The sequence below is a fragment of the Sarcophilus harrisii genome, chromosome 1 (genome assembly GCF_902635505.1).
Source record: "Sarcophilus harrisii chromosome 1, mSarHar1.11, whole genome shotgun sequence".
Lineage (NCBI taxonomy): Eukaryota > Metazoa > Chordata > Mammalia > Dasyuromorphia > Dasyuridae > Sarcophilus > Sarcophilus harrisii.
Genome location: NC_045426.1, coordinates 744541 through 757215, shown reverse-complemented (window position 1 = coordinate 757215; position 12675 = coordinate 744541). Strand labels below are relative to the sequence as shown.

At 49.3% G+C, this 12675-nt stretch overlaps 1 protein-coding gene across 1 annotated transcript in view; it reads right to left on the bottom strand.

The window, feature by feature from the left end:
• The window catches only part of CALCR (calcitonin receptor), a 39435-nt gene that overhangs the window by 6912 nt on the left and 19848 nt on the right, over window positions 1–12675 (bottom strand). The window contains 3 exon segments of the mRNA XM_031951288.1: window positions 39–99; window positions 1673–1826; window positions 9689–9815. Of these exon segments, the coding sequence (XP_031807148.1) occupies window positions 39–99; window positions 1673–1826; window positions 9689–9815 (342 nt within the window).

Sequence of the window (12675 nt, the reverse complement as noted above, 5' to 3'; positions counted from 1 at the left end):
CGGGGGCGGGAACAAGGTCAAGGTCAACGGGCTCTTACTTGTCATTGAAGAACTTGGTTCTGGAGACTGCGTGGATGGCGGCCGGGAGCAGCGGGAACCCTGCAAAGGAGAGGAGCTGGCGGGGCGATGGCCGGAGGGCCGAGGGGGGGCGGGGAAGTGCTGCGGTGGATGCCCCCCGGCCACGCCCACGTGGCACCCAAGGCGGATCTTCCTCTGGGGAGTCCTCACCCCCCCCACTGGGGGTCCTCACATTCCCCACTGGGGGGATCCTCACCCCCCCCTCCTCACCCCCCCCCCCCCCGGTGGGGATCCTCACATTCCCCACTCAGGAGACTGTTCGCCCATGGCCAGCAGCCAATGGAAGCCGGGCCGGGCACATTGTGGAGTTAGTCAGGCAGTCCTGGAGGCGGGGCTAACAACTGGGGACCCCTCCTGCGCTCAGGAGAGTTTCTGTTCCACTAGAGGAGAGAGTCTGGCAGCGAGAGCAGGGGAAAGAGCCCTGCCTGGGCTGTCCCTGGGGAGCTCTTAATGGCTGCAGACCCTTCGGCCCTGTGACCCTGAGGAAGCCATCCAAGCTTTGGTGGCCCCAATTTCCTCATCTGTAGGATGGGGATAATAGTTATTAGATCTAATGTGTGTACATAAGGTGCTTGTGTGTGCATATGTGAGTGAGTGTGAGTGTGTGAGTGTGTGAGTGTGTGAGCTGGACCTCCGGTGTCTCTGCTTTGGGAGCTCCCAGATAAAGAAACTCCCATTAATGTGGGTTTGTGCCTTCTCTGAAAATTGGGCTCTTAGAGAGCCAGAAGTCAGTGCCTTATTGAGGGTCACACAGTCGGTGCAGGTCAGAGACAAGACGAGGAGCCAGGCCTTCCTGGCTGAGCTCTAGCTCACTGAAAATTCTTCCTCCCCTTCTCTCTTCTCCCTCCTTCCCCTTTCCCTCTTGCCTCCTCCTCCTCCCCACGTCCCCTTTTCCTCCTCCCTCACCTTCCTTTTTTCCCTCCCCCACCCCCTTCCTTTTCTCCTCTCCATTTTATTCCCTTCTGTCCTCCCCTCCTCCTCTTTCTCCCCTCCTCCACTTACCCTTCTGTCCTTCACCTTTCACCTCTTCTTTTTTCCTCTCCTTCCCTTCCTCCTTCCCCTCTTCCCCCTTGTCTCCTCTCCCTTCCCCACCCTCCCCCTCATTTCCTCTCCCCATCTCCTCTTCTCCCCTGCCCTGCTTCTCCTTTCCCTCCTCCCCTCCTCCCCCCGCTTTGTCTATCCCCCTTTCCTTCTCTCTCTGGATCCTCCCTCCTGTCTCGTCTCTTTCTCTCCCTCCGTTTCTTTTTATGTCTTTGGCTCTTTCCCCCTCCTTCCAAGAGCAAAGTGAGATAACTGAGGGGAGGGCAGGAGCGCCTGGAAGGGTCCCCAGGGATTCCCTGCCGAGGGTGGAGCTGCGAGGCGCCGGGCAGGCCGGGCTTGTAGGGACGCAGTAGCGGGGGGGCGCAGGTAACTGGGCCCACACCCGGAGTTTGTCCGGGTCCCCGAGGACACCGGGGGAGGAGCCTTTGGTGGAGTTTGGCCACGCCCCCACGCCTCCCTCGCCTCCCTCGCCTCCTCAGCTGCCCGCCCCCCACAGGTATACCTGCCCAAGCTCAGGAGCCGCTCTGGGGGGCGGGGGCGGCGGGATACGTACCCCAGCCCAGCAGGTAGTACCAGTGCAGCCGGTGCTCCTCGGCGAACACGGCCACCACGATGAGCGTGTGCAGGTAGATGCCCTCACACAGCATCCAGAAGTAGTTGCAGCCCATCAGGTACTGGTGGAAGAACTGAAGGACCTTGCAGCTCACCTGGGGGCGGGAAAAGCAGAGCCTTCAGCTGGCGGCCCGGCCGGAACCCGGAGCCAGGCTGGGAGAAGCAGAGGGCTCGGGCTGGGCAACCACGGGTCGGCCTGTCCAGAGCCAGCCCTCCGGGACTCTCCCGCCCGTGCTCGGGTTAGGAACCTGAAACCCCAAAGGCCGGCTTGCCCAGAACCCTTGCTCATGGCGGGGACGGTGGAGGGGACGCTCCTTTTGGAGGAAGGAACCGAACTGGGCCTGGGTCCCATCCTCTGGCAGGGGCTCAAGCAGGTGGGCACCTTCCTCAGGAAGGCTGTGACTTCCACCGTGGGAGGGCTCCCGGCCCCTGCTCCGCATTTCTTCAGAGTTGGGCACAGGGTTTGGATCGGCCTCCCCCCCAGCTCTCTGTGGTCAGTCGCTCCCTGCCCCAGAACTCTGCCTTCAATGCCCACAGGCTTGGTACTTGAATTCCTGGGCTCTGCCAGCCAGCCGAGCCCCAGATGGGGCTGTCCACTGACCAGGCTCCCAGAGAGCCCCCTCCCCCCCCCCCAATGGCTCTAGCTCCCAGGATCGGCCTGCTCAGCACCCGACAGTGGCCAGCAGCCGACCGGCCCCCTTGGGGGAATTCTTGGTCCCCACAGCCCATGGGGTGGAATGCAGGAGGCCACTCTGCCCCTGGGGCCCCCTCTGATTCTTCAGCCCTGGTGGTCTCGTGGTAGAAAGCAGCCCCTAAGCAGCCACATGACATTGAGCCGAACGTGACTCGACTGTGGGTGCCTTAAACGGGAGCTCCCCTTCAGGGACCTCGAGTGTACTTGTTGCCAGAAGGGCCAAACAGTGCTGACCTCAAGGCTCTCCGGAGAAGGCTGGCAAAGGCTGGGCTGGCAGAAAGGGCCGCGGGGCGTCCCCCAGACGACAAGACGTGGGTCGGCAGTAGCCATGCTCAGCATGTGCCATAAAAGACCCGTCTCTAATGTGCTAATGGAGAAGAAGGAAGTGGGGAAATCCACTAATAATCAGATAAACACACATTTCAACGCTGGGATGTCAAGTCAGAGGTGGGGACAAAAGGAGGGTAAAAGTGGTGGGAAAGGCTGTCCAGGAGCAAGAAACGAGAGAGGCTAAAGGCTCATACATGGCCAATGGATGGAAACCTTTCAGGCGCGTCTCCTTCTCGATGACCCATTTGGGGTTTTCTCGGCAGATCCTGGAATGGTTTGCCATTTCTTCCTTCAGGTCATTTTACAGATCAAGAAACTGAGGCAAACAAGGTGCAATGACTTGCCTCATACAAGTGAGTGTCTGCAAGTGGATTGGAACTGAGGAAGAGGAGTCTGACTCCTCTCTGGCTCCCCTTAGCCGTCCTACGTATGGACGCTTCATGACTTCAGTGAGATAAAACTTGCAGCACCGTATTTGCTGCATAGATACCAGTCATTGTCATTATTCATGTTCCAAAATGCCGGCTTTCTAAGTAGAACATGGAGAGGGTGCTGGTCACCTGGGAAAGAGCCTGGAAATTCAATGAGAAGCAAATAGTAGGAAATGAAGCGATCTGGGGCAAGAGGTGCAGAGTGGCTGAAGACTTGGGGGGGCGATACCCCCTTGTCTTTGGTCCTTTAATCCCGGTTTCAGTTCTGGAGATGCCAGTAAAGAAGCATATGGAAAAGCTATAAAGCACCAGAAAAGAGCAGCTGAAATGGTGTAGGGGCTCAAATTGATATTACATAAATTCGCTGGTTGAAGGCAATAGGGAGCTTTAACGGTAGTCAAGTTTTTGAGGGGCAGTCACCTGGAAGAGAGAGGGGGCTAATTTTGTTCAGTCTAAGAGAGAGAAGCAAGAGCAATAGACAACAATTGTAGAGAGATTGGCTTAGCTGATGTCTGGAAAACTTTCCAAGAATTATTGTGTATTCAAAAATATACAAAAAAAGAAGAAAACAATGGATGAGAATAGAATGTTGGGAAAACTAGATGTGGATGAATGCTGGTGATTCTTGAACACTAAGATGTACTTATTTTCACATTTCATAGATAATTCATAAATCATGGCAGAAAGGAAGATATATTAAAGATATCCTTTATATGTCAAAACCCCAAATTGTGATCCTCCTGAGTGATATGAACACAGCGGAGCATGCTACAATGGTAATTAAATAATGCCATCATGCAAATGAATGAGTTAAGAAACACATTCTAGAAACAACTTACTGTTTTAAAGAGAATGAAAAAAATGAAATTACAGACTAAAATTTATGGAACGCAACCAAAGCAATTCTTGGAGGAAACTATATATTTCTAATACATATGAACATGGGGGGCGGGGCAGGGAGAAGAGATATAGTCAATTTAACAGACAATTTAATAAATGTATGACTTTGTCTCCTTCCAGATGACTGTGCCCTGGGGTTTTCTCTCTTAGTAAATGAATCCCTGGCTGAAGTCACCATTTCATGAGGAGCCTCTGAATTGCTGCTCCCTTCACTCCCAGCTCATCTCATCGAGCAGACTCCCTCACTTCTTTACTACATATCTAGAATCTCTAGCTAATGCCCTTTGCTTTCCCCTTCACTCTCATCCTTACAGCTTGCCTTTATGTTTTGTTTTCTCATATGTAATCTCCATGAGATCAGAGAATCTTATATTATCTCCAGTTCTTAGCACAGTGCCTGGCACACAGTAAACACTTAGTAAATGTATAGATGCTCTCTCTCTCTCTCCCTCCTCCCCCTCTCTCACATCACTAATACCAAATATGCATAAAGGTAGAGCTTCTGAGAAATCAAAGGAAAAATAAAACATTGAAAACAAAAACTCTATTGGATGGATAAGAAAGATCTCTTTGTTATTTTTGAACATCTAGAAAATAAGCAAACCATTAGCTAATTTGATAAAAGGAGGAGGAAAACTAAATGATAAATTTCTCAATGATAAAAAAGTAATCCTCAGAGCAAATAGACAGGAACTAGATAAAATTACATAGGACTATGGCAATTCTATTAAACTATAACGATCTGAAAACTTGAATGAATTGCATTGTAATTTGGGGGGGGGGGGAAGCCAGAATGATACATTTCCCTCTAATAGATCTCTTTTTCTGGACTTCTCCATTTCTGTTTGTGACACCTCCATTCTTCCTGAAAACCAGGTCTCAGCCTTGACTCTTCCTTCCCCTGACTCCCTTTATTCTTGCAGTTACCAAGTCTTGCTGAGCCTTTCTCCACAATATTGCTCCTCGCCACCTCCTTCTCTCCAATACCTTTCACCCTTGTTCATGTCATCTCTTACCTTGACCATCTGGATAGCCGCTTAGGTCATTTTCATTCTGTCTAGTACTGCCTTCATGCATTCATCATTCAGATGCTAAACTGATCTTACAGAGACCTGATGCTGCTCAGAATTCCTTGGTGGCTCCTATTGCCCCTAGGATGAATTATAAATCCTCCACAGTCTCATTCCATCTTCCCTTCTAGTCTCATTTCAAACAACTTTCCTTCCATCACTCTCTGCTAGTTCATGAATTTCCAGTGTCTTTCTTCCCTCCTGAAGCATAGGCCTGCCTCACCTTCATTAAATCTCCAGCTCAGGTGTCATATCTGTATAAGGCTTTTCTTGGTCCTGTTATGAATGTTTTTGCCCTCAAATAATTGCTTTGTATTACTTGGTATGTACTTTGTATTTCTTACTTGAGCACGAGTTGCACTGTATACTCCCCTGGGGTAGGGGCATTTTTATCCCTATATATAATACACACACACACACACACACACACACACACACATATATATATATATATATATATTAGGTGTTTTTAAACTAAGAAGCTTTGTTGAACGAAAGAAAAAAGCACAAAACTTCATTAACAAAAAGAGGAAAAAGAATCTAAATGATCCCATCTCATCTGGTCCAGATGCACTTAGAAATGAGTGTAATTAAACACCTTCAGAACAACTAATCTTTATGTAATATAAACTATTCACAGAAATAGAGAAAGAAGTGCTTTATCAAACTCCCTCTCTGAGACAACTATGACTAGATACACAAAACTGGCAGTGATAGACCACTGAAAGAAAACTTTGGATTAATATTACTAATGAATATTGATACTAAAGTAGTGAATAAGTCATTAGCAAAAGGGCATGGCTACATTTTTAAAAAATCATTATAACCACATTACATTTATAATTAAGTAATCAAGAATGTCACGATGCTCCTCAAAAGCTCCTAGTACTGCTAGGACCTAGCAGAACTTTGTTCCTCCTTTCCAGTTTTCTTCTACTTTGCTGCCCTGCACATCCTTGCATGTGATATCCCATCTTCTGCCTGTCTGCCTTTCTTGGCTGAAATCCTTTCCCTTTTTGCTTCTGCCTTTGAGCTTCTCTAAATTACTTCAAGATTCAGGTCAAGTCCCATCTTCTCCAGGAAGTCTTTCCTCACTCTCCACACCCCACAAATACTTTCCCTGTGAGAGGCCCTGCCAATTCATATATATCTTGTGTGCACGTAGTTTGCAAGTCATCTCCCCCATCTTATGATCTTATGTGAGCTTTAGTGTTTCCATGAAGGAATTTCTTCCTGGTATTTCTTGGGAAATTTATATGTTTTTCTAACTCCCAAATACCATTGAAAAAAATTCAGTCAGGAAATTGGATCATTCTCCTGTGAGAATTGAAAGTTAACGATAAACATTGCTGGTCTGAAGGAATTCACTGATGCTAAGTCAAAAGCAAAAGCAGGAAATGGTGACATACAGAGCATTTGTATAACCCAGCATTCACATCTCCCAGCAAGGTGAGCAATGTTACGTGGAATCTCAAGTTAAAATGGCTGATTTAAAAAATTATTTTGCTTCCAAAACTTGTCATGTCTTACAACACTATTCATAGGAGATGTATAAAATATGCTCTGTATATATACTTATTAATATTTATTTTATTTGCAAAGATGACTCACCAGCAAAGAAGGCCACAAACATACTTATTCTACTTAGTATTCTTTGCTGGCATTTTCTACCATTTGATTATTTGTTATAGGCTATAATTCTTTATAAATATGACTAACATGTTTAGATATCCATAATAATGAGGAAAGAGTATGAATAATATTGGAAATAACAAAGGAAATCAGTGAGCTCATTGCCAGATATGTTCTAAATTATTGTCATAGTGTAGTGACTCATAATAATCAGTCATGCATTTATTATTAAATATTGGTTTCAGAGACTCTCTGAAATTTTTATAATACTATCACTGAAAAATGATTCATTATTTGAGCGCTCATTATTATTTAAGACATGTAAATAAAATATGATGAAAAATATAAATAATATGATTTGGGGAACTGCCAGGAGTTTTGATTCTTCATTTTCAGATTCTGAAGATTAATATCTGCTGAGAATTAGAAACACTAGGGAACTCCTTGGGGGGCAAAAGCTATTTATTTTTGGCTCTCTTTGTATTCCTAGCATTCATTACAGTCTGTGAAATAGAAAGTGCTTAATGAATGGTTGTTGATTAACTGAAAAAAGGGCAAAGGACCTTTAATATGATCACATTTATCTAATGCTGACGTTTGCAATGAAGAAACAGCAGAAGCCTCTCAATAATATCAGGAGGAAGCAAAAAAAAATTCCCTTTTCTCCATTATTTTTGGACACAGTGATAGCAAGGTCATCCAGACCAATAAGATGAGCAAAGGAAATTAAGGCCCAGAAGATGCAAAGTTCTCTCTACATATTTGCAGATGCTATGGTGAAATTCGTTCAGAGACTTCTAGAGAATCATTAACCCCTCCCCCTCCTGAGACTATGATACAAGAAGACTACAACACAATCAATTTTCTGTACATTGCCAACAGAAAAAAGAAAAGATAGAAAGAGAAATTCCCTTTAAATCAACAATATTCACCCAACATCAGACAGAAGAGACTGACATCATTCCCCTCCAGGCTGCTCTCCAGACTTTTTCTACCATTGCCAAAACTGGGTGCTGGCTGCCCTTATTCCCTGCTCCTTTCCCTACCTTCCTCCCTCTCCTTTTGGGTGCTCTCTTTCCTCATTAGCAATTGAGGATAGGGGCCGTCTTTCTTTCTGCTTGTATCTGCATCCCCTGTCCTTGGTACTGAACCAGGTGGTTGTAAATACAACCATAAATCACCCCCAAGGGGTGGAGGTATAAAAGGTCAAGAATATCTAGTGAAATAATGAAATGGAATGGAATTTGACATGGCAGATTCCAAATCAGTAATTACCCATATTTTCTTGTACTGGAGAAACCACAGCTGAAAAAATTACTGATCTGGATTAGGTGACAAAATCTAGACTGGGACACCACAAGCGAGGGTTTGAAAAGTCCAAGGACGCAAACTCCTAGGAAGAATCCCATTTGATGAGCTTCTGGAAAAGAGTACTTGAATAGGAAAGAATCTGAGAAGAGCTTCTTATATCAGAGGGGCCCCCAAAGGTATTTTCGACCCACAGCACTCCCCCAAGTGCCCCGAAATCAGATGAAAATGTTTATTTAATAAAAAATATAAAGTACAATAAAATATCACAATTTAAAACCAAGTCAATATGTGGCCTGCAGGCGTCGCCACTGTCTTGCTGCATACAACAGAGTAACCTTCAGAGGCATAAACGATCTCTAAAATATTGCCATAACAAAATTCTTGTAGGAGAATGGCAGATTTTATTATTGCCTATAAATGGGGAAGATTTTTTTTAATGATATAGAGTAGAAGTAATTATAAGAAGTAATCTATCTAATTTATAAGCATTTGCACAAATTAAATCACCATAAGTAAACTTAATGGAAAAAAAAAAACTCTGTAGAATGGGAAAATTGCACAGAGTTTCTCTGATAAAAGTCTAAAATGAAAAACGCTGTAGGGGATTGAGGCAAATCTCTAAGAACAAAAGCCTTCCTTCAATAGTAATGATCCCAAAATAGGGAGTTTTTAAAAGAAGAAAAATCAAATATCAACAATAAAACTATCAACAACCATGTGAAAATTATCCAGTATCTTCCCAGAGACGTTAAATAAATTAAAACAACTTGGATGTATTGACTCACATATATCAAAACAACAGAGATGGAAGAGATTGTATAAATCCAACCTTGGAGGAGCTGCGGGAAGACAAATAGATTAATTCACTTCTTCGAGGAACTTTGAATCAATCTAGTCATTCTGGTGAATAATATGTAGTTATGTAAAAAAAAAGTTATTAAATTATTCACATCCTTTGAACTAGAGATTATTTTCCGAGGAAGTTAGTAATGGCAAGAAAAGACCAAAGGTGCAAAAATGTGAATGAGAGGAGGGATTACAGACCAGCAGATGATCATCTAGCAGACAACGCCTAGAGTGGACTGGGGGACATCACGGGAAGTTGCCCAACTCTCCAATGCAGAACCCATGACCTTCCCTCCCCATAATGCCCCAGCTCTACGTGATCTCTGAATGGCTGTCTCTCGACATGTGTTCCCTAGGGCCTTCCCCTCCTCTCACATATGGCGTATCCCCACAGGGGAGACTGTTCTGGATTAAGAGGAAATGCTCTTTTGATAATTTCCCTCTGTGACAGTTCATTAAATGTCTTTGCTTCGAACTAACTGTATCCTTGGACTGACAGATAATACAGGTAGGGAAGGTCGGGCCTCTCAACAGTGGTTTTGAGTGACTGGTCTCCCAGAATTGCTTGGATCCGCGGTGGCTTTTCAGGCCCCCCCCCCCCCAGAAGGCCCGTGGGGGAAGTCTTGGAAGGTTTAAAAGCTGGCAGCTTCTCTTTGTGGGAGCCCTCCCCCTCCCTGAGCCCGGGTCTGAGAACCGTTCACAGAAACATCTCACAAAGGGAGCCCGGAGCATGCAGTGCTTACGGGGTCTCTCTTGACCAGGTCGGGATTGGGCACCACCGCAATGAGGTGGACGATGGTGAACAGGGAGTTCAACACGTAGGAGAAGAAGAGGTTCTTGTGTAGCGTGATCCTCTGGCAGCTGAGGCTCCTGAAAGGCAGGAACATGGCGCTGGGTTAGGGCCTGGGCACAGAAGTCGGCAGCCTCCCGCCTAACTGCGGACCTCGTGTCTGGGACTAGGGTTCTCCATGAGCACCTGGGGTGCTGGGAAGGGAATAAGTCCAGCACCAACCGGATGCGAAGCAAGGCCTGGGGAAGTCCCGGGGGGAGAATGGGGACTAAACCTGCCCTGTGCTTTTCCCAGGTCTGTGGTGAGAGTCCAGAGAGACTGAGGATTGACCCCATCCTGCTGTTCAGCACAAAGCTCTGATGGCGTTCACGGGGCCACAGGAACAGCCCAGGCTCGGAACCTCCCCCCGCCCCCCCCTTCACTTCCTTCAGAAACCAAAGGTAAAAAACCAAAACTCAATGAGATAAATGTCCATGAAAGGAATCAGGAAGGTAAGTCGGGGAAAGCCGTCCCCAGAGCATGAGGGCAATTCTTTTTTGGCAGCCAGCCCTCCCCTCTTGAGAAGGTGTGAGTGTGAGTGTGTGAGAGTGTATGTCTGTGTGTGAATGAGTGTGTGAGTATGTGTATGTGTGAGTGTGTGTGAGTGTCTGTGTGTGAGTGAGTGTGTGTGTGATTCACAGGGTCTGTGACACAGGCACACACATGCACACACACACACACTCACACGCACAAAGACACACATCTTCGATCCCCACATGGTGGCACTTGGAGTAGATAGGAAGTTGTTCTTGAACTGAACCCTCTGACTAAGGGACCCTGAGGAAGTCACTGTCAGTGCCCCAGGACCTCTTCCCAAGGCTGAACTACATCAATGGAGGGAGCTTCCACACCTGGACATACACAGATAAAACCTCAGCCCCCCATTTGATCTTCAAATTGCTCCTGAGCATCTCTTCAGAGGCTGGGCTGGAAGAGGGCCGGGTACCACAGGGAGGGAAGTCTCAAGTGGAGGAGTCCATCTGCCTACAGACCAGAGGCGCTTCCTCCTCTGGATGGGCCATTTGGAGGGAGCAGCGCCACCCCAGAGTTTCTAGGACATCTCACTGTTAGGATGTCAACTTTACAAATAGGGAAACTGAGTCTGCGTGGGATTATGACAGTTCCCTTGGCTGGTAGCATTAGGGTCTGAGGCTGGGTTCAGATTCAGACCTTGATCCCAAACCCAGAACTAACCACTCTGGTCATGCAGCTCTCCTAGAGTGAGGAGCACCTGCTTCAGTCTGGGCTCTGCCACCCCCGGAGCCAGGCTGGGAGTGCTCCGGAAGCTCCTGGGAGCCTTGCCCCCAAGCCCGGCCGCCACAGGCAGCCTCGGACTGGACCTGGCCTCCAGCCCAGCCGGGGCAGAGGCAGCGGGTTTGGGGCCAGGAGGGGGCGCCCAGTGGGACCGGAGCCGGGCCGGTGAGGGATTCTGAGAGGAGCCCTCCATTGTTAGACTCGCCCATTTAGGGAGTTGGCTGAGTTCCTCCTGCCTCCTTTCTTGTGGCAGCCCCAATTGCAAGTGTGACAGGAGCAGGAAGCAGGGGAGGCGGACACCCCCACCAGGGGCCCAAGATCTAAGCCCAGGCAATGAGGAAGCCTGAAGGCCGCATCCTGCTTCTGCAGGGGAAGAGCAGTTTCTCTTAGGACAGAAGGGGTCCGGGGACCTGGACAGGTCCACAGCTCCTGACTTGGGAGGAGCCCCCTCTTCTTTGAAGGACGGGCCCTCGGGCCCACTTGTGCACAGGTAGTCAGGGGCAAGGCTGCCCTGTGGACCCAGGTGTGCTCCCCACATGGGAGAGAGTCCTTTGGACCTGATTGCTCATTGTAACCTCGGCCAGGACACCTGTCCTCCCCCCCTCCCCCATTATTTTCATGGGGCCGAGGCAGTGAGAAGGGAACGGAAAAGCTTGTGTCCTGCTGCGCAGATCTGCCGGGCACTGGGGGCCGGCTTGTCCCCAGTCAGGGCGCCCAGGTCGGTGCACTTCTCCCTTGGGAGCCTTCCCAGCCCAGACTTGGGAGTCAGTGCAACCCCGGGCATGGGAGTGGGAGACACAGGTGAGGGCTACGGCTCCCATGGTGCCCAAGGAGAGGTGGGGAGGGGGAGCCCTGGAGGGGGGGGGCCGAGAGGCTGCAAACGCCCCCCTCCCTCCCAGCCTCCCAGGGTTGGGGCAGGATCCCACGGGATACTAAGTGCCAGGTTTAGCCCGGCCTGGAATGAGGGCTCCAGTGTGCTCTTCCTCATTGTTCCAGGCAGGGGACGGCCCCGCGCTGGGCCCTGGCCAGGCCCCTCGGTCCTGGAGCCAAAGGCGGGCAGCTGGCCGCCCTGGGAAGCCCACTCCCATGACCTCACCCTGGGAGCCAGCCCGGCCGGACCGGCTCAAATCGCCAGCATCTGGATGCCCCTTGCGAGCCTCTCCCCGCCCCCGTCCATCAGGCTCGGGTTCTCAGCCAGCTCCCCTCCCCCCAAAGGATCGCAGGGGGTTCTTTGTCACCGCCTTCTCATTTTACAGATGAGCAAACTGAGGCAAACCGGTGAGTGACTTCGCAGGCTCCCATTCCGGACCTGGTGCGGCGAGGCCCCCTGAGAAGTAGCGTGCGGGAGCGTTGGAACAGGACCAGCGGGGCAGCTTTGTTACCTCCGGGGTCTACAATGTAGCACGCAGAGGGCCGCGCTGCTCCCCCTCCCACCGGGTCACGGGAGGGGCCGCGCTGCTCCCCCTCTCCTCCCCCCCCATCACGGGAGGGGCCGCAAAGTCTCCCCCTCTCCCCCCCATCACGGGAGGGGCCGCGCTGCTCCCCCTCTCCTCCCCATCACGGGAGGGGCCGCAAAGTCTCCCCCTCTCCCACCCATCACGGGAGGGGCCGCGCTGCTCCCCCTCTCCCCCCCCCCATCACGGGAGG